The sequence below is a fragment of the Trachypithecus francoisi genome, unplaced genomic scaffold, assembly GCF_009764315.1.
Source record: "Trachypithecus francoisi isolate TF-2019V2 unplaced genomic scaffold, Tfra_2.0 Lachesis_group13, whole genome shotgun sequence".
In the NCBI taxonomy this organism is placed as follows: Eukaryota; Metazoa; Chordata; class Mammalia; order Primates; family Cercopithecidae; genus Trachypithecus; species Trachypithecus francoisi.
In genome coordinates, this window is record NW_022681458.1 from 102,297,068 (window position 1) to 102,320,455 (window position 23,388).

Genomic DNA, 23,388 nt, shown 5'->3' on the forward strand with positions numbered 1-23,388 from the left:
ATTTTTATTATTTTCCAAATTTTAATATTATTTTACTTTATTATGACTATCAATTGTGTGGTTATCTAAATACAGCGGAGTCTTTTGTATCTTCAGTTTTATTAATAAAGCTCAGTATGTTTTTCTTTTTATATAAAAATTATTTCCTTTAAAATTATATACAGTAAACCAAGCATAAGATGCCCCGGTAATTGGAAAATCTTGTGTATATTTTTACATAGAAGTCCAAAACAGGGAATTCACTCTATAGAAAGAGCTACTTTGATGCTGACATTTTAAACTCAGGAGACAGTTTTTTGTTTAGGGTTTTCGTTTTTCTTTTGTTTTTGATAAGGCCTGTGTTGTTCATCAGAGTTACTGTCAGACAGCATCAGCCTCTAACATTCTAATTAAAATTTGAAGAAAAAGGGATGCTATAACTGGTCTTTAATTTTATTTCTAAAAAGAATAAGTCACATGTTTGGGCAACTGTAATATATTCACAAGCAAGTTAATGATACTATATGATTCTTTGCCTCTGACAATTTGTAGATACAAACTTGGGGTTAGTGTGTCTTAAATTTTCTGAAGATTTTAGCATTGTCAAATATAATAAATGGTACAGTTAGTATCGACAGAAAATGCTAGAAAGATTGTAATGCATTATAAAATTAAATGTGCCGGATGTTTTAATAAATGCCTATTTTACAAGTTACAAGTTATCTAATGATCTGTCATGTTTTTGCTATCCAGACAGTTACAGACAAAAGGATAATTAACTACCTATAATCCACTCACAGAAGTAATTTCTGTTTTAATTAAAGTAATGCAATTAGCTGGCCTTCTTGCATCAAAACTACAAGATACATTGGCATATTTTAGAGTTTAATTTTTAGCATTGAATTTAAAAAACGCGAATTGTGCCAGTTAATTAAATGGTGGCATTATGCAGTGTAAAGAAGATTAAGCAGCATCAGTTGTTTATATTTGTAATCTTTCCTCTGCAGGACCAAAGAATGAGTTGTTCCTCTTTTATGGGAAAGGACGCCCAGGAATTGTTAGAGGAATGGACTTGAATACCAAGATAGCTGATGAATACATGATCCCCATAGAAAATCTGGTAAACCCTCGTGCTTTAGATTTTCATGCAGAAACCAATTACATCTATTTTGCTGACACCACCAGTTTCCTAATTGGCCGGCAGAAGATAGATGGCACAGAACGAGAAACCATCCTGAAAGATGGTAAGTGACACTGTGACATTAACATCAAACTAATCAGAGATAAAGCACTTTAAGAGGATAAATCCAGTGTGTGTCAGACTGGTTTTAACCAGAACTCAAGTTCTTCTGGTTGGTTCAAAAATATTTTTTAATGTCATGTCTTCAGTAACATTGTTTCTCTGTTTTCATATACCAGTGTATTAAAACCTTCATTATAAAATGGCACTTGCTGTCATCTCCTATACTCTAAATATTATCAGGATTAAAATTGAACTATTATCCATCTTCTGGGAAATGTCAGTTTACACTGATATGTTTACAGTGCTGTATGGCAGAACACAAAATTTAATAGGATTTCAGAGACTTTCATAACAGTTGGTTTTCATTAGACTATTGATCATGTCACTCAAAATGCATGAAAAATATCAATGTCCACATTGTCATCACAATTCTTGCATTTTATATTTTACTTTACACATCACTGAAATGAAGTTTTCTAGAGTTGCCCTTGGAACATCAGTATCCCCAGAGAAACTTAATACATTTATACCTATTTTTATTTATAGGTACATATATAAAGTTATATGCATGCAAAAAGATATATGTACATTTTAATAAAATCAATGTATTTTATAAATTATTTGGCTTAGGAACAAGTAATCTAGTAACAAAACAATGTTAACTTTGGTATCAGTAGAAAATATTGCAAATAATAAATCAAACCAGGTCTTCACTGGCTGCCAGTCATTTTTAGGCATGTTAACAAATGATTCTGGACCTGTTTCCTCACATATAAAGTCTGCTTACTTCTTGAATATTTTAGAAATACATGATTTGAGGAACATTAATTGTGTGCTTATTTTATGAAGGACATCATGGTAGCTATATCTCAGGAGATAAAAGGAATTTTCGAGAATGACTTCTGCCTTCAAGAGGTTCATAATCTACCTTTAGAGATGATATAAGCACACAAAAAGTTTAAAGGCATTGCAGCATTTAATTAATAAGTTCGAAGCTGTCTTAAAGAAATATATGAGCAATAGAGAACACCTGTGTAATGGGTATTCACAGAAAGCAAGAGATATCTTTATGTGGGTATACTCAGAGAACTCCTTGGGCAGGCTATGGTATTTGGGCTAGATCTTAATGGAGAAATGTTAAAGAGGGAGAGGAGACGTTTCTGCAACCAGAAATTCCATGAGAAAAACAGAAAAGCACAATCTCTAGAAAGAGGATGTGGGGGACCTAAATGGAAAGCTACTGGAGGTTTCCTTTGCAAGTAATAATGGCAGAAGAGAATGGAAAGTGAAAGGCGCTAAAATAAAGAGCCTGGCATGTAAGTGAAGGAGTTTAGAAAAAATCCCAAAGGAATAAAAAGAAATGCTTTCGAGTCAAAGAATAATGTGAACAAAGTGATATTTTAGGAGGATCAATCTGGTTTTGGGGTGCAGAATGAATCAGAACTTGATTGAGATGAGAAAATGTGAGAAAATAAAAGCAGAGGTAGACTAAAATTATTTATAGCATGGGTGGTAGTAAATGGAGGTCTCTCCAATCTTTTAGAGGAAATGAGAGCATGAGAATATTCTTCATTCAACACAACTTTACTTTAAATCAAACCTGATAAAAAGTATACTTTCTATCTAAAATAAAACCATCCCTGTTTTTGTCTTTCTTGTAATTTACTTATTAAGGCAATGTAAATCCTCCATAATTTAAAATTCTGAAGGAGTATCTAATTAAAGTTAAGATTTTCACTTTAAATTAGATGTGACAGAGGCTGTCTTCCTACTTTTCTCTTAATTTGGTAACAGATGATAGGGTCTTGACAGTTTTAGATGGACAATGAAATAGCACATTCTGTCTATGTAAATAACATTTACATTGTTTTGTTTTTGACTCAGATACTTTCATTTATTATTATGATTATTATTATTTTTTGATAGAGTCTCGTTCTGTCACCGAGGCTGGAGCGCAGTGGTGCAATCTCAACTCACTGCAACCTCCGCCTCCGAAGTTTAAGTGATTCTCCTGCCTCAGCCTCCTGAGTAGCTGGGATTGCAGGTGTGCACCATCATGCCCAACTTGTTTTTGTATTTTTACTAGAGATGGGGTTTCACCATGTTATCCAGGTTGTACTGAAACCTCTGACCTCAGGTGATCTGCCTGCCTCAGCCTCCCAAAGAGCTGGAATTACAGGCATGAGTCACCATGCCCGGCCGACACACACACTTTCAAGAAGGACTAAAATATGTAACAGAGAGAGTCCTTTTAAATTGTGTCAGTTCCTGTACTATGACTTGATGTTCCTGCTAATAATCCTAACTTTGAGAACAATATCAAGGACATTGGTGGTTCTTTGCATTCCACCCATCACAACAGAGATCAACTCTAATAGCCACAATGACCGCAAGGCACATCTGTCCAGTACTGCTTTGACAGTATGAAGGTTATGAGAACATTTTACAAATTTTCACACCTGAAATACATTTAACATTTTTGTCTTTCTACACAAGAAACAGCTTAATATCTTTTTATTAGTTTATCTTTTTTCTTTCCATTAAAGAGAATAATGATACACATTACAATATGAGATTAACATGTCAAAGCAGAGACTCAGATTTGGCAAATGAAAACTTGTCATTCTTGGCATCAGAAAAATTAAATTCTATGTGTATTCACTTACTTAGGTAGAGTGTCTACCATTGAACCTGAAGACTGCAAAGCAATGCTAAGTTTGACAAATGATTTGGAAGCTTGATAGAAATTTTGATATGTTGATAAATTTATATAGTTTGACGTACAAGGATATAAAGAGTTTGCTGTTTGTAAATAAACATAAATATCTTGGACATCTTTTATGTAAACTCAGATTCTCCCTCTGAAGAAATAAAACCAACAGCATTTCCAAAAGAATCCACCTTTATTCATTCTTTGATTTTTTTCTCTCCTAGAGGTTTATTGAAAACCCCCTAAATGTTACATATACTGTTGGCTTTGTTTGAGGAATCTCGTGGGTGAAAACAGCAGTTAAATAAATGAGAAAGGAAATTGTCCATTTGTTATATTTACATGTAGCTCATTTCATTTGCTAAATGAAAATATATTACTGATTTATTAAAGATAAACTTCCATTAGGACAAGATATTTACTACGTGTATTTTTTTACCCACCTAGAATTTGTTGTCAAAATTTTTGTGAAATTCATACTCTTCCTTTTTTAAAACTCAATTACTTGATTTATTATTTTTCAGTCACTAAAAGGTGAATGCCGTATTGGGGCCAGGTGCTGTTCTAGGTGATTGGAATGCTTCAGTAAAGAGGATAAAGCTTCATATTTAGCTTATATCCAACAGCGGAAAGGAAATAATAAGCAAGTAAACACATAAATGAATAAGATAATGATAAGTGCTATACAGAAACTAAAGTAGGATACTGTGCTAGAAAATAAAAGGAGTATCAACAGGAGGCAAAATTAGATTAAATGATTAGAGAATTTAAATTAGCCATTCTTGCCAGGTATAATTGTTACTTTCTCTAACAGAACAAGATAGATGCTCTTTCTAAGACTGAATGCATTTTTAGCTTCTTGGGTATCTTTTCCAAGATTTATTTTTCATTGTAATATGAATTATAATTTTAGCACAAAGGAAAAAATATCAAAATGATAATTTACTATTCAATTTATCGTTACATGTATTCCACTAGTGCAGTACTTGTTTTTAAACTGTGTATCTTAATTCTACTCAAACACAGATATTTAAATAGAAGAAACGTTAAAATAACCTTTCATGTCATTTCATATTTTTAAAGTACTTAAAAGAATTCAAAGCATTTTTACCTGGATTTGAAAGTTATTAATGCTTGCAGCTTTAACAGAAAAACTGTAGTTTCGATAGATCCCATAATTAAACTGGGGACTTGAGGTCACTGTTTTACATAACACAGAGCCTTTTTTTACCAAGGTGTTTTTCAAAATAGACATATAGGGATAATGTGGGTTGAAAAGGGTGATAATTTTGCTGCTTCTTTTGTTGTGGCATTGATGAGCTAAGATTCAATTCATCTACTTCAAGTCATAAGTCATACTGCAAGTAAAACAATGCAAACATAAGATTTCTATGTACAGTTCTTCCCAACTGTTATTCTTTTCTCTTTTTTTTTTTCCTTTCTTTTTTTTTTTTTTTGAGACAGAGTCTTACTCTGCCCAGGTTGGAGCACAGTGATGTGATCATGACTCACTGCAAACTCCTCCCCCTGCACACAAATGACCTTCCCTCCTCAGCCTCTTGAGTGGCTAGGACCACAGGTGTGTGCCACTATGCTCAGCTAATTTTTTTTTTTTTTTTTTTTTTTTTTTGTAGTGACAGTCTTTCACCATGTTGCCCCAGCTGGTTGCAAACTCCTGGGCTCAAGTGATCCACCTGCCTCAGCCTCACAAAGTGCTGTGATTATAGTCCCCAACAGTGATTTTTATAATTTTACCTAAAGTATGGCCCAAGAGTACAAAATTAGACCTCTTTTATAATTAGACACAAGTTTGGCAAAACATTTTGTCCTCTAGATGTCTTTTTAATTTTAGACTATACCACCTTATTTTGTGATAATAAAATCAATGACAGTAATAATAATGAACATTTAATGAGTACTTACTGTGTATCAAGATTGCTTACCCTATGTGCATTGTCCCGTACAATCCACTCAATGACTCCCTGAGGTCAGCCTTATTATTAGCTCCATTTTATAGATTGGAAATTGAAACCCAGACAGGTGAAGTCATTTCTTAAAGTCACATAGCTAGTAGGTGATACCACTTGTCAAGAACTGTGAAAGCGCTGAGATTTTATTATGTTTGCAAGCTAAAACATTAGCCTGCTACACTTTCTTGGATGCTGGCAGAAGACATGAAACTTCTGAGACAAAATACAGTTTGTTACTAAGATCAATAAGAATAGCCAGAGTATCCGTAGTTTTGTTTCAGGATCCTGATCTTTACTCCCCACAGGGTAACCCAAAGGTGACACCTGCACATACCATGGCACTTGTTACAAGAGAAGAATCTGGAGCTTAGGGAACATGCTTTTTTTTTTTTTTTTTTCTCTAACAGTGAGCATGCCTGTTCATTGCTCCAGAAAAAGTTACTTTCTCAATCTTCTAAGCCTATAAGCAAACCTGCCTTTTGCTTCAGAGAGAGATGTAATCTCTGTCTTCGAAGGACACCTTATTAACATCCTTGAAAATAGAGTCTAAGGCTTCTCTTTTCCCAAGGTGGACAGAAATGTGAGAGATCCTTGGAACACTGTCTCAGAGATAACTGATATGCAAGTTCCCGTGATCTGATTTTGGAGTCTGTGGTATGCTGAACAATGCCCTCCAAATAATGTCCAGGTCCTCATCCCCAGAACCTTTGACTGTTACCTTGTATGGAAAAGGGGACTTGCAGGTGTGATTAAGTGAAAGAATTTTTGGTGGGAGGAAGATGCTGCTTTTTAAAAAAAAACTTTGTTGACACATAATAATTGTGCATATTTATAGGCTACAAAGTAATACTTGTACATATACATACATGATACAACATGTAATGATCAAATCAGGTAAATTAGCCTATTCATCACCACAAACATTTATCATTTCTTTATGTTGCCACCATTCAGAATCTTCTTTGTAGTGTTTTGAAAACATACCAAATTAGTGTTAACCATGTTCACTCCCTGCAGTGCTAGAGAACATTAGAACTTGTTCCTCCCATATAGCTGTAACTATGTATGTGTTGAGGATCTTGAGATCAGAAATTATCTTGACTTATCTGGAGGTACCCTAAATGTAATCATATGGAAATTTATAAGGGGGGGTTGCAGGACAAAGGAGGAAGTAGGAGTTGTGACTATGGAAGCAAGAGGTTGGCATAATACAAGGAAAGGTCCCTGAGCCAAGAAAGGCAAGTGGCTTCTAGAAGCTGGAAAGGGCAAAGAAATGGGCTCTTCCTGAGAGTCCCCAGAAGGAACCAGCTCTGCCAGCACCCAGACTTTAACCCGGTTAAACCAATCCTGGATATTGACCTTCAGAATTGTCAAAGAATAAATTTATGTTGTTTTAAGCCACCAAGTTTGCGGCAATTTGTTACAGCAACAATAGGAAACTGGCAGAGTCTGTGCTCTTACCCACTTGCTATACTGATATACTGACCTTATGTATGAAGGTGTATTCTATTTGATTGACATAAGGAGTACGTGCACATGTCTCCACCTTATAATATCTGAAGAGCACTTGGATCCTGTTCAAAATTATACATTACTCTTTAATTTCATAGCTCCTGTAAATACCTGGAAAACTGAGGTCTTCTTTTAAATGAAGGCACTTTTAGGAGCTATCAAGTTAAAGAGTAATGAATAAGTTTGACCTGATCCAAGGTAGGTTTCTCGTTTATGACATTATGAAGAGAAGAATAGCCGGAAGAATGGGAAGCAGTCTCTTCCTGTCAAACATATTCTCTAAAAGATGTGTTTAAAGTTCATTTGTTCACATACTATGGAAGGAGGGTGCTATAGCCATGTGATTGCTTATTTGACAATTGAAGGACCAAGCCCTGTTCTTCAGCTCAGTCCTGTCCCCAGCATCTTCAGAACTGCCCTGTGGATTTTATAATCAGCTGTCCCTCCAATCATGGGTTGAAATGTATAGCCCATCAGTTATTCCCTGATTTATCATTCTATGAGTTAGAAATCCTACTACTGACACACAGATACACACATACACATGTGAACACATACAATCACCAGCTTAAGACCCACTTCAGAACTCCAGAAATAGGTTAGCTTCTACGCTAAATAACCCTAGGGCAGGCATACACAACAGATTACAGGATGTAATCTGTACCTGAATGACACTAACCTTATAGTAGGATTATCATTTTCTGCACCTTTAAGTAACCTCTTATCCTTAGATTTCGATGATCTTCAGCATTGTATATCTTTGTCAGAATTTCTCATAAAGATTGAGTTTCATAGTAATGAAGCAAACATGCTGAGATAACACTAATGAATTACATTAGAGTGTTCTTATGAACTTTATAAAGGATAAAGTCTTATAAAACATTTTAAATTAAGAACAAACCTTCACTCTTTGTTATTGGATTTCAGGTAAATATCAATCTTGTTTTTCTGCCTTTAACTCTGAACTTTCTCTTGAAGAAAAGCCTTAAGACTCTAAGATATATACTCTGACCAACTAGTAAAGGAAATAATGAGTACATTTGTCAGTCACACAATATATTCTAATTAAAACTGTAAAGGAGAGATTTGTCAGCATTTGAAACTCTTGAGATCAATGAATATTGTTATCACACTGAGCGTCAAGAATATAGCCTGTTTGCACTTACTGATTCTGCTTGACTGTGAATAAGATATTTTCATAGAATTTACTTGAGATTTGATTCTTGAAAACAGTGTTCAGTTTCACATTTAGTTTGTAAATATTTATTTTTCATATTTTCTATTTCTTCAGAACTACATGAGATCTTTGAAAAATAATTTGAACCAATATATGTATTTTTTTGTCTGAAAAGAAGACATGCATATGAGATTAAAATCTGGGTTACAAAAGCTATCAAATGACAGAAAGATGGAATTAGCTGTGGTGGCTAGAGGGTTCTAGTAAACATAGAGGAGAAGACATCCTTTCTTTTATTTATATTCACCCAAAATAGGTATGTGTACATATCCACCAGTACTGACAAACACAAAATACACCTGTGTGCATATACACGTGAGCTCAAAAGAGTTCCAGAAACTTCTGTAAAGAAGTCTATTATCTTATAAAGTTAGATTGCTGGGAAGGTCGAAAGAGAGAAGGTGAGAATACATGGTAACCTCTAAAGTCCCATACAGCTACGGTAGTCCCCTTTACTGGAGGTAAGTAAGTTCAAAAACCCTCAGTGGATACCTGAAACCATGGATAGTGTTGAACCCTATTTATACACCATGTTTTTTCTTATGCACACATACCTATGATAAAGTTTAAGTTATAAACAGGCACAGTAACAGCCTCATAACAATAATGACAATAAAATAGAACAATTATAACAATATACTGTTATAACAGGAGTTGCAAACTCCTGGGCTCAGGTGATCCACCTGCTTCAGCCTCGCAAAGTGCTGGGATTACAGTCCCTAACAGTGATTTTTATAATTTTACATAAAGTATATGCCCAAGAGTACAAAATTTGACCTCTATTATAATTAGATGCAAGTCTGGCAAAATACACCCATATGCATATACACACGTGAGCTCAGAAGAGCTCTTACTGTACTATACTCACTCTTCTTGTGGTCTGTCAATCTTACAACCGGGGTGGCCAGTAAGTGAATACCAGATAGTGAACATAGAGTGTGGATGTGCAGGATAAAGGAATGATTCTCGTGCTAACCAGGACTGAGTGAAATGACAGTGCAAGGTTTCAAAATGTTACTCAGAGCAACAGGCAATTTAAAACTTATGAGTCGTTTACTTCTGGAATTTTCCACTTAGTATTTTCAGACTGTGGCTGACCGAGTAACTGAAACCATGGAAAGTAAAACCATGGTTAAGTGAAGACTATTATATATATATATATATAATAGTCTGATTCGTAATTTTCTTACACACTTAAATAAATTACCAATATTCAGCATGACTTAACATAAATACATTCAACCCACTTACTTTATCATACTTAGCATTATGGAATTCTTAGTTGCTACTTCAGAAGTCCCTTAGGAATTCTTCATTTACTTAGGAATACTATTATGAACTTTAACTATAATTATACTATTGCTTAGGTTAATTAAACAAATTTCTCAATAGGATATGATTAGTCTAGACTGACTTTACTTTGGGGATACCAAAGTAGGAAACACTACCTGAAACTGTGAAACTGGACAATACCCATAATACATGCTGAGGAAATTCCCATGACATTAACTATTATGGGAATATTGTGGGGAGTATTAATAGTCATTGTGTAACCAGTAGGTTTAAAAATGTGACTCTGATATAGCTAAAGCATAACTTTATGTTTACCTCCCACTGACCTTTAAAATTAACTCAGTAATCTTTCTCACTCCAGATCAAAACTTGGTCAAATCCCAAATCTTTTGGTTTACACTAGGTAGTAGACAGAACTGTCAGTCATTTAAAGTCAGAAATGCAACCTCAATTTGGTAATTAGAATGCGTAGTCTACCATATATACATGGAAATCAAAATTCTAAACTCAATGCGTCATAAAATCTTACTTGTTTCCTATTTGTGCTGCCTCTAGCCTGGAGAAGGACAGGAGGGCATATTTGTTGCATTCTCTGTTTCTCTTCCCTGCATTTATTTTCCTGCCCCTCCCAGCTTGGTAGCTTTTCGAAAATTATTTTTATTTTTTACTTTTTTGGGTGGAATATCTGTATGTCCCTGCTAGTTAGCTTCTGATGTCCACTCATCTCTCAACATTGATTGGAAGAGGTAAGAGTGGTAAAGAGAGGTAAGGAGATAAAGAGAATCTTCTTTGAACCAGTCCCGTTGTGCTTTAGCCTCTTTGTGAGCCTAGTAGATCTTTTAAAATGAACTCTCTTGAGGGGTATGGGTGTGTGTGCATGTGTGTGTGCACGCACACATGTGTCTGAGTGTGTCTGTGCTTGCCAAGGTTTTTGAAAGTCTTCTTTCTGCTGAATCGTTCTAATTTCATTTCCTTTGGCCAAAGAACATGAAGCTTTTGCTTGTTACTTTGCCTCTCTGAATGTCTGTGCTCTTACTGTTTGAATCCCTGTATCTAGCGAGACAAACTTGTTGTACTAGATCAAAGATGTCTATATGCCAGAATTCTATCCTGTGTGGTCTGCCTTTGGTCTGCTAAATTACTATGAGCCTTTTGCCCCAATAAACTCTGGGAGTGCAGTCATAGTGCAAATCAGCCAACACTATCCTGCCTGCTATCCTATAGTATGTATTTAGCTTTCTCAAGTGCGAGCCAGAGGTGAGATATTCTGAGATGTGAGTTTCATGCGTGGAAAAAAAAATCAGCTGTAGAGAGCTCAGTTCAAAGTCCTCATAGAGGCACCACAGAAGCTCCAACACTAGAGTTGAGGTGAAAAGTATCCCTCTATCCTCTCCTTCCTATTTTAGAGATTCACATAAGTAAAATTTATGTCTGGAGAAAAAGCATATTTAAGGTCAGTTTATTAGTGTGAAGGATTTGGCCAGTCAAATAGGCTGGATCTGGGTTTTGTTTTTGTTGTAGTTACCTTTACGGAACCAAAGCTTTCAGATCCCTCCTTTGGTGGACAGATGCTACCTTGTGCTTAGGGTGGGACCTGGACTATGTCTATTCATCCCTCAGTTTTCAATATTTCCTGCATATCTGCCTCACTGGAAAGTCTCTCTCACGCTCTTATCCTTCTCTCAATGGTAGAATGCTGTGACCTGTTACTAAGTGGAAGATTCACGTTGGGTGCAAAAAAGGTTCTCTTTTCTCTTGTTCCCGTCTTGGTCTTGGGTCCTGTGTGTCTGGGTTTTGAAGGTGGGCCCTTCTCCTCCCCTGGCAGTGAAACTCTCCCTTATATTTGGGAGGATTTGGGGCAGGAGACAATCTTCTGCCCCATCCCCAGGGGTAGCAATTGTCTTTTTTTTATATCAATGTAGAATTTTGGGTCCAAGCAATTTTTGTGCCCCTCTTCTAGGGTCAGACAGCTTTTGCTCCTATTCTTCCCTGAGTGATGGTGTACCTTTTTGTCTGGGACCAGTGGCAATAAAATTTTGTACCCATTTCCAAGCAATACACTAGCCTTGCTTGCTATGACCAACAAGCTTGTAGTGAGACCAGGAGAATTTCTTACCCCTCCCTCAGGGACATAGGGCTTTGCCTTTTACTTTTGCTTCAATGATAACTTGTCTTTGCAGCTTACTTTGCCTTTGGAGGAGAGATGGTTCTCTGCTCCTTTTCTAGAGGCAGATTATTTGTTTATACCTACTTCACAGGACCTCTGTCTTGCTTCAGGGAGGTGGAAGATCTTCTTCCTCTTCCCCAGTGGTTTAGGGGTTTTCCTGTGTTTGAGAGAAGAGTCAGGATTGGATGGGGCTTCATGTTTATGAGACACTCAGGGGTCTCTCTCAGGTTTCCTGTTCTGCCTTCCGTCTTTCTCTTGTAAACTCAGTGAAAGAAATTCTTTGTGTTGGGTATTTCCAGGGATTCTAAACTCTCACATTAAACCACACCCAGTTTTAAGAATATTTTATAATTATAGCTTTTTTTTTTTTTTTTAAATCTGCTATTACAGTAGTCGCCTCTTCCTCCCATGCTCTGACAAAGGAGTAATACTTTATGTGTTCTGTTTTTCCTGGAAAAGGCCTGTTACTCTTTGCATTTCAATGCATTTTGCTGTCTTGAGACCTCAGCTTTTGTTTGGATTCAAGTCAAGTTATGATCTTGTAGATTATTGGATTTACTCTTACTGTTATTCTTTTGTGGCTTTTTGCATCTTAAGCAAAGCCGAGCTCTGAATGTTTATAATTCATTAATGCAAATAAGAATTTGAGGAACAGGATGGAAATAGTTTTTAAAACTGCTCTCTTTCCCTTTTGCTTTGCATTAGAATCAATTAAAAATAGTTCAGCACTTCCATGAGTATATGTGAATCCCTTTAAACAATATATGTGAGTAGCTTTAAACAACTACAGTTTACACATAAAGGCGTTTTACTTGATGCAAAAAGATTTAAGAGTTTTCTACTTCCAATAAACAAATTTTGTATTATTTTTTAACCAAAAAATGAATGTAACAGTGGGAGTTTTCACTTTACAAAAAGAAAAAAATTGATTTATGTGTTATATTATCAGAACAAACCTTTTATTTAAAGAGATGGTACAGGATGATATGATTAAAGGTTATCTATAAACCTGATCCTTATTTTTTATAAAGATTTCTATTTACCTACAAAAATATTATATAATTGCCAAATATCTGTCAGATAGAAGGCAAAGTGTTGGTCTGAAAAGATCAGGTTGTTGTTCACAAAGAGTTTGTCTTCTTATTGGATGCATCTGTCAAATGATAAATGAAATGAAGGACTAAATATAAAGTTAAGCAAATAATTCAACTTTACTTTGTGATCTATAACCATAACAATACTGAAAAGATATTTTTAAAAAAGAAATTGATAACCGTCCTGGGAAATTGAAAAATATACCATCAGTGATCAGAAATAATGAGAATTTCCTAATTAGAATACAGACTGAACCAGACTGTGACCAACAAGATCATCAGAAACCGTAGCTTAAAACACCATAGGTGTAAACTTGAAATATAAGAGTTGAGAAAGAGAAATACCACGGTCCTAATAAAAACTAAAAGAGATTTTTTTAAAGGCCTTAAGGCACTCTTTAAAACAAGTTAATAAATAACTGTACTTAAAATAATGAGTCCAGTTCAGTCCATCCCAGCTACTTTAATTACACCCCTAGAAGCACACTCAAAGAATGGAATTGAAATAACTGTCTATTCACTTGAGAGGAAGTTAAATTTTTATCTCAAAAATCATACAAAAATAAAGCTTCAAGAACTCAAAAAATATAAAATTTAGAAATGTGGGGATTTTGTTTGGGTTAAATAAAAATATTTATTGTTCACAATTCTAGAGGTAGGAGGTGCATCAACAAGGTGCCAGCAGATTCAGTGTCTGGTGAGGGCTCTCTTTCTGGTTTGCAGACAGCCTCCTTCTCACAGTGTTCTCATGGGGTGGAAAGAAAGAGCTCTGGCTTCTTCCTCTTATAAGGACACTAGTTCCATCATGGCAATTACTCTCATGACCTCAAATACCCCTAATTATCTCCCAAAGACCTCACCTTCTAGTACCAGACCATTGGGAACTAATTAGGGTTTCACCATATGAGGTTTTTTTTTTTTAATTTTTTTATTATTTTTTATTTTTTTTTGTGAGGGACAGAAATATTCAGCCCATAGCAGGTGTTTACTGTCGCTTTAAGCAATAAATTTGGGGGCAATTTTTTACACATCAATGTACAACTAATATTCTCCCCTATAGTTTATTCTCAACACAACAGTGGGAGTGTTTTTTTTTTTTTTTTTTTTTTTTTTTAATTTTAAATCTAGTCTGGTTAATCTACTGACAACTTTCCAGTGACTTCCTGTCAGTCAAAATAAATTCTTAACGCTCACCATGTCCTAGAAGACTGAGCATGATCTGGTATCTGACAGCTTCTCTGTTCTCACTTTCTACTGTTCCTCCCCTCCATTGTCCTCTCTGCCTAGCCCCCTTCCCTCCTTCCCTTCCATCATTGTTCATCCACACTCTTCTCACAGTTACCCCATCATGCCAACCCTGGCCACCTCAGGACCTTTACCACACTCTGTTTACTGTCCTGTGCATGCCTCCCCCTGGATTCAATCATTCCCTTCAAGGCTCACTCCAAACGTTACTTCCCTGGGAAGTTTTCCTCAGCACTGTCTCTCAAGCAGCCCCATCCCCTGTTGCTGTCTGGCCCCTCGCTGTGATGCATCTTTTGTTGGGGCACCCATGTAGGGGATGTGCATGCCTGTGTGTGTATGTGGAAATATATATATTTTTTTGATGGTATTGGGATGCAGAACATTTTCTAAGCAATGCAATGCACAACCCGGTGAAACACACACACATGCCTGCATATATATGTATATATGCACATATATATGTGTGTGTATATATATATATGTAGGCATATGCGTGTATATACATACATATATACATGTACATATATACATATATATACACTTGTATATATATATGTGTATACACCTGCATTAAAATTTTAGAAAACACATTTCTATGAAAAAATGTATTATGAGCAAGTGAAAATATGGAAGATAAACTAGGCGAAAATGTTATGAATAGGCATATGGAGAGGAACTCAACATCATACTAATTACAAAAATGTAAATCAATGGAATAGTTTTCACCAGATTCATCAGATTAAAGAATGAAATATTGATAATATGTGATATTAGAACATAAGAAAATATTTCCCACACTAGGAAGAATGTAAGTTGTTATATTGGTTTTGAAGCATTATTTAGTAATAGCTATCAATTGAAACGGTACATAAGATTCAAACCAATTCTACAATTAGTTACCTCTATAGAAGTAGACACATGTTCAAAAAGAAACATTATTTGTAATCATAAATTGGAAACAATATAAAGTCTATCAAATAAAGCATGATGCATTTATGCTAGCAATTATATTAAGTAGCCATTAAAATGCATGAGGTAGAGCTGTATATACTTACATCAACAAAACCCATAAATAGACAAAATGAGTTAAAAGATATTTTTGCAGGATGATCCTATTTTTGCAAGTATATCCAAAAGTTTGTGGAAGGATCAATAAACTGTTTATGGTGATTATTTCTTGGGAGGGCCATATGAGTTATTACACTCACATTTGAATCTTTTAAAATTTGTACAACATGATATGCATTCATAGCTTGAGTGAGAATTACAAAGAAAACAACAATTGCAAAGTAAATAAATGTGATTCTAGGTAACCATGTAAATAAAAGGGTTTTTTTTTTTTTTTTTTTTTTGGTGCAACTAGTTCTTTGTCACATTAATATAAGTTGTAAGTTGGTTACTTCAAACATGCATGATTGCTAAAAACAAAACAAACAAACAAAAAAACTACATTTTCATCTTATGTCATAAATGGGTGTTGTTTTATTTTAGTTTGTCTTTTGTCTGCCAAGCCCTTTCCTCAAAATCTTTATACACTTGAATCTCTTCCTTTTATACTTACATTAAGTGTGTGTGTGTGTTTTTTCCTGAATAAAATTGTGTCCTGTTTGGGGCTAGTGTGATACAACTTATCTCTTCTGGCTCCACAAACATCTGTCTACTCACAGCCATTAATTAACCAGCTATTAAAAAATAGCTTCAGAACAAATTTTTTTGTAATCTATACATACTTAATTATTGTGGCAAGTCCCCTATATAGCATTTTGATTTGAGGCTACCCAGAGGATTATAAAATTCAGATGAAGCAAAAGAGAAATACCAAATTTTATCTCATAATTAGCCTTTTTGTTTCATTTTAAAGGTAAACTATTGAATTAAGTTTAAAGATTAGGTAGATAATTAACAGAATATCCATCTGAGGTAACTACTCTTCAATTCTGATATGTTTTTATGCTTTTTTATTTCCTCTCTCTCTCTCTCTCTCTACATATGTGTGTGTGTGTGTGTGTGTGTGTGTGTGTGTGTGATATGTATATGTGCCATTATATATAGCTCCTCCAGGAAAATCATGATTATTTTTACGCATTCCATGGTCTGATGGTCTCAGCACTTAAAATTATATTTTAAACTAATGTAAATCATATTGTGTTGACAAAATATCTGTTGCTATATAACAGTAGCATTTATGAAGCTCCTACTATGCACCAGACATTTCATATCATATTCTGAATCATCAAGTTAACCCTTAAATGTAGGAGGTTTGTGGTTTTTGCTCAAGTTAGGGACCTAGAGCTTACAGGAATTAAGAAACGTTCTTTTATAACTCAGACCAGGTTTATTTTAGACTCATAGACTAAGAAAAACAATATTGTGTATCCTCATACTTTTTGCCTCCCTCAAAAAAATGAATGATGATGACCTCAGATCTTCCTTAAACACCTATCAACTCTCTTTTCTCTTTATCCATTAACTTTTATTTTCTGTTTATTATTCTTATGCAATTGGAAAGAATCAGAGTTCGCATCAAAATATGCATCTACTGTAGTGTAGTATGCAATATTTAGATAACTTGAAGAAATATATTGATATATTGTAATGATATTAGGACATTTAATGTGTGGAGATGGTTGATAACCATGTAAAATATTTTAATACACATCTGTTCCTTTCTTTGGTTTATACAAATCTGCCTGCACAGGATAGCAATGTATTGCTATCCCCAGCATTGGCACTTTTATCTTTGTTATAAAAATGAGCTTTCATAAATCTTTATCGTTAATCATAGAAGAATGTGCATGTTTTCCATCAAAACAAATTACCTTGATATTTTAGCTATTAAGTTATTTGTAATTTGTCTTAAATAGAGGAATTTCAAATTGCAAGGTTTAACTTGCTATTATTTCAGGTAAAAAACAAAAAGTACCCTTTTTCAAGATAAAAAAGATACAGAGATATATATAAAAATATGCCATTCTGAGACAACTATTTTCAAAATGTTTGTCACTGTAACTATTCATGACCTGTTTAACATTTTTCTTTTCAAAGTATTTTATATATGTGGAATATCAATGAAACCAAACCCATTCTGAGACTGCATATGTGAAAAAAACAGTTTGTATTTACTACTATACTAGCCACAGAAACACAATTGAATATTCTTAGCAATTTTGCCAAAAAAAAAAATTTGCAAGTAACTTCATTTCAAGATAAGAAAATTCATTTAGAGGAATCAAAATGAACCAAAGAGTCTGAGAAATATCACTAACTTTTAAGGTAGAACTCCAACCTCATAGAACACAGATAATTTTGTCTTCCATGGGACATTTGACATTATCTGGAATTACGTTGGGTTCAACTGGAGAGGGAGTTGCTACTGGAATCTAGTAGATAGAGGCATTTGTTGCTAAACATTTTGCAATACACAGGACAGTTCTCCATAACAAGGAGTCTTCAGTTCCAAATGTCAGTGATGCCACAGCTGAGAAACCCTATCATAAAGGATGGTGGGGAATAAAACTGCCACCACTGTATAGGTGCCAAAAGTAGAAAATGAGACATTGAGACTTAAGACAGTTTATTGCTCACCACAGGAGTATCAAGATAGTTGCACTGGTTCACCTGCCTGCAAGTCTCAGGGAGTGACATGATGGGCCAGGATGAATGCTGAGCAAGCAGGGAGTTGTGCCACAGCTGTGGATCCCAGGGCCTAGAGATGAGCACTTTCTGAGAAAGCAGCCATCATTGTGCAAACAAGATCTCTAGTTCCCCTCCCCTGTGGAGCAAGCAGTTACACAGTCTCCCTGTGGTCCCCTTGACTTACTTAGCTGCCTATATGAGTAGCAAGAGAAATTGTTTAGCGTCAAAAAAGAAATAAGCCTTACAATCTGGCAAACTCAGCGAGAATATGCAGGGACACTCAAGGCCCACAGGGGACTGCCTCTCCCAATACCCATAAATAAACCCTTGAAAATAAGTACAAGTCACAGTAAGGAACCACTTTATCACTATTGTTCATGAGAATTTGGGGTTTGGTCACCTCATAAGTGTTCCACACAATGACTTTTAAGTTCATAGGGGGAAAATGCTATTTAAGTTGTTTTTCTGCTATTTAACCTGTAATAGCCCTGTATCTCTTCTCCAATATCGTCTTTGTCATTCCCTGAACACCCTAGGTATGGTCCCACCTCAGGGCTTTTGCACATATTTCTGTGTCTGGAATGTTCTTCCATCATATTCCCCCATGCATCTCTTCTGTAAGTCCTAGACGTCTTTGCCTGTAGACCACCTCCTCAGTCAGACCTTCTAGCCAGCCCAATAAAATGGCTTACCACCACCACACCCGACCCAACTCTGTTCCCTTTCCTTGCTTTTCCTCTTTTGTCATTATTCTGGGTATGTTTCACTTGGTTGTTGCCTTGCTGCCAGAATGTAAGCTTCAATAGGTCAGAGATTTTGTTTGCTTTGCTCAGTGGTAGATCCTTAGGGCCTAGAACAGTTCATGGCTCATATTAGCTATACAGCAAACATTCATTAAATGGATGAATGGGTACTTTAATTTAGTTGTCATTACTTTTAAAACAGTAATTAAATGGATTAAAAAGATGTAAGAGTCATTAAAAAATGATTTTTTTTTTGTTGTAATGTAAGAAACAAGATCAACTTGTTGTTTTTTGATCATCCGAAAACTCATTTTGTTTTTTCATGAAATTCCTCTTATAATAATCATCCCTGATGATTTTTCAGGAATCTTGTAAAACCTTACATATTTTTATTGATTTATTTAAACTTCTGTAACATTTTAATAAAAAAAACTTTAGATTACAATTTTTAGTTGCTACACATAATACGGCCATCTTAACACACTTTCCCAGTCTTTCAGAATCAACATCTCTTTTGTTTTTGCACAGCTTTAAATTCTTTTTCCTTAAGAGATACATATCTACCTTGAATAATTTTATACTATACACTTACATGGATAAGTTATTCTTCACTAATACCTCTTACACTTTTACTGTGGAATCATAAATGTTTATCTTATTGTACCAAAATTGTTATAAAATATATTATTAATATAAATATTTAAACTATTTTTATGGGTAATGCTACATCTAGCTTTTGTCTGTTATTATATAAAAACAATGCATTTGCAAAGCAATTTATTATATTTTTAAAAATAAATTTTGAAGTAACTTTAGTTAAGAATTTGCAAAATAGTACAGAGAATTTCTGTATATTTCTCTGTCTTAATTAATTCAGGCTACCATAACAAAGTACCATAGACTGGGTGACTTATACACAACAGAAATTTGTTTCTCTCAATTCTGGTGCTTAGAAGTCTGAGATCAGGGTGCCAGCATGGACAGGTTCTGGTGAGGGACCTCTTTCAGGTTGCAGACTGATGATGACTTCCCACTGTATCCTCACATGAAGGAAGAAGGATTAGAGAGCTCTCTGGTGTCTTCTTATAAGGGCACTAACTTCATTTATGAGGGCTCCACCCTCATTAATTATCCCCAAATATTTTCACATTAGAATGAGGATTTCTAATGTGAAAATATTTGGGGATAATTAATGAGGGTGTAATCCCAGCACTTTGGGAGGCCGAGACGGGCGGATCACGAGGTCAGGAGATCGAGACCATCCTGGCTAATACGGTGAAACCCTGTCTCTACTTAAAAAAAAATACAAAAAACTAGCCGGGCGACGAGGCGGGCGCCTGTAGTCCTAGCTACTCGGGAGGCTGAGGCAGGAGAATGGCGTAAACCGGGGAGGCGGAGCTTGCAGTGAGCTGAGATCCGGCCACTGCACTCCAGCCTGGGTGGCAGAGCAAGACTCCGTCTCAAAAAAAAAAAAAAGAAAAAAAAAAAAAAAAAAAAAGAATGAGGATTTCAACATGTGAATTTTAGGAAGACATAAATATTTAGTCCATTGCACCCTCACACAACCTTTTCTAACATCTTAAAAAACTACACTGCAATTATCAAAACTAGAAAATTAATGTTGATACAATTTTGTTAACCAAAGACTATTCAAATATCAGCCATTTTTTTCATAATGAGTTTAGCTGTGTCTTGTCCTTCTCATGTAACTTATGATAGTTTTTTCCTCTTGCTTTCCTCATGTTTTCTTTTAATATTTCACTTCCCTTCATATGGACATTTGTTAAGTCTCTACGTTGTTAGTCATCAAATGTATTTTAGTGAGAAATAACAGGTATCATTTATTGAGAGTTTGATTATGTGTCAGGCATTGTTCTGCTTATTATTCTCTCCTTTAATCCTAATATGGAGAGAGCTGATTATTATTCATATTTTCATTTGTGAAAGCTGAAGTTCAAGTTTAATCCATGCATCATAGGGTAAGCAATTCGCCAAAAGTTATCAAAGTGGAGAAATCTGAAAAAATATGCAAACTTTCATTATGTATGGTCTTTGTGATTGGAAAGTTTGTACCCAAAAGCATCATTTACAGTAACCTTATTCTAGCTTTATTCCCCTCCCTTCTTCCATGCCCCACTTTTCCTTCTTCCAAGGAAACTGCCTAGGTTAAACTTTCTTTAACTCCTTCCTCTGTTTATCATTTTTTCTTTACAATTCTGGAGATCAAATCTGAATACAAAGTATGGTAGGCACATTAGAACATGAGTTAAATTTCAAGACTTGCTATAGTGACTACTAACTAATCATGGGTCTTTGTGAGTCAACTTACATTTCTGGGTCTTTGTTTCATTATTTGTAGATGTACAAGTTAAACTTCTTGGTTCTGTAGCTTCTTTTATTCCTAGAATACTGAATTCACAACAAGGTTGCTGCCTAATTTTATTATGACTTTGCCCCGATTTACTGTTTCAGCTTTGTAAGAGTACCTGTGTACCCAGGAGGGTTATGACTACGTGTATTTTCTTAGATACTTATGGAAAAATGTTGTTAGATAAATTATTAATAATCGATTTATCTCAGGCCGGGCACGGTGGCTCAAGCCTGTAATCCCAGCACTTTGGGAGGCCGAGACGGGCGGATCACGAGGTCAGGAGTTCGAGACCATCCTGGCTAACACGGTGAAACCCCGTCTCTACTAAAAAAATACAAAAAAAACTAGCCGGGCGAGGTGGCTGGCGCCTGTAGTCCCAGCTACTCGGGAGGCTGAGGCAGGAAAATGGCGTAAACCCGGGAGGCGGAGCTTGCAGTGAGCTGAGATCCGGCCATTGCACTCCAGCCTGGGCGACAGAGCGAGACTCCGTCTCAAAAAATAAATAAATAAATAAATAAATAAATAAATAAATAAATAAATATTAAGAACTTGGCCTCCTTTACCACATTTACCTAGAGCCCACACATGCATTTGTCTAGCCTTTTTCTCTATTTATGTGGATCTGAAACAAATACAGTTTTGGTTGATATAGGCTGGTTATCTCCAAGAGTATAGTCACATGAGATAACACATTTGTTCTTTCCCATGGTAATTGTAAATACAACAAAGATTTGCATTCTCTAACTTGTAAGCTCAACTTGGAATTTAGTGATCAGTATTTTTCACTAAACATGATTTCTAAGCATGTATTTGATACCTTGTCTTTTTTAAAGTTCAGAAGACATTATCAGTTGATGCAACTTTTTGAATTTTAAGTGACCAAGTGCAAAAACATGAAACCTATTAGAAAATATAGCTAATAAAAAGTCAACTTCTATAACCTTAAGTTGCCCAAGTGACTACTAATAGTGTAGACTTTTCGTATAATATGAAAGAGATTGAATAATTTACTATTGATGAAATAGGTGCCAAAAGTGTTTTATTTTTATAAATTATGACCAACTTCACAGTTCTAAAATGAATATTCAAGAATAGGTGTGATATATTGTGTTCAAAAAATGGAAGCAATTTTAGCTTTGTTTTCTCTTGATAGTCAGAGTTAGGTAGTAAAATGGTGTTAATGGAAATGACTTTCTCCCCAGTCACAGTGAAGACTCTAATATTATCCAAAAAATTTTAGTGGAATATTATACAATGATCTATATGCCCCTTGCATATCTCTAGGGCTTCTTAAATTGAAAGCTATTTTGTCCTCTGAAATATACACTCTGCAGTGTTTTATCAGAAAAGGATGGATGTGAAGAGTGGCCTTCTTCTTCCCGGCCCATTCAGCAAAATCATTTTTAGATCACAGGCATCGTCATAGTGTACTAGTCACGATTCTCTAGAGAAACAGAGAAAACAGAATGTATATGGAATTAGGTCACACAATTATGGGAACTGGAAAGTCCAAAATTTGCAGGGTACATCAGCAGGCTGGAGACCCCAAAAGAGTTGATGTTGCTGCTTGAGTTCAAAGAGAGCCTGAAGGAAGAATTTCATCTTTCTCAGGGGATCCCAATCTATTCTTAAGGCCTTCAACTGATTGGATGAGGCCAACCCACATTATAGAGGGTAACCTGCTTATTACTCAAATTCTACTGATGTTCATATCATCTAAAACATACCTTTACAGCAACATCCAGATGGAATGACCAATGTACCATGGGCTAGCCAAATTAGCTCATACAACTGACCATCACACATAGTTAGCTACACAATATACTTTAGGTGTGGTTGTGTAAATCAATGCAGAATTCCCATAAGAACAATAGCTTGGAATCCAGAAATAATTATTTGTGTTCATATCCACTCACCAATTTGTTTGCTCTATCTATTCGCTTTTATTGCTTTAGGTGTGGTTGTGTAAATTAGTGCAGAATTCCCGTAACAGTAATAGCTTGGAATCCAGGAATTATTATTTGTGCTCATATCCACTCACTAATTTGTTTGCTCTATCTATCTGCATGTATTAGTGACTACCAGGTTATGACTTTTCAGGACCTTTTATTGTGAGACATTTCTCCGTGGATCTCTCACATTTCTGCATGTCTTAAAGTAAGACACTTACTGTCTTTTCTTCAGAAGT

The 23,388-nt window shown here is 35.3% G+C and overlaps 1 protein-coding gene across 1 annotated transcript in view; it reads left to right on the forward strand.

Annotated features, from left to right (window-relative positions):
- Positions 1-23,388, forward strand: part of LOC117095052 (low-density lipoprotein receptor-related protein 1B) — a 1,687,268-nt gene that overhangs the window by 1,140,200 nt on the left and 523,680 nt on the right. The window contains exon 11 of the mRNA XM_033231629.1: positions 987-1,223. Within this exon, the coding sequence (XP_033087520.1) occupies positions 987-1,223 (237 nt within the window). The remainder of the gene's footprint in view (positions 1-986; positions 1,224-23,388) is intronic.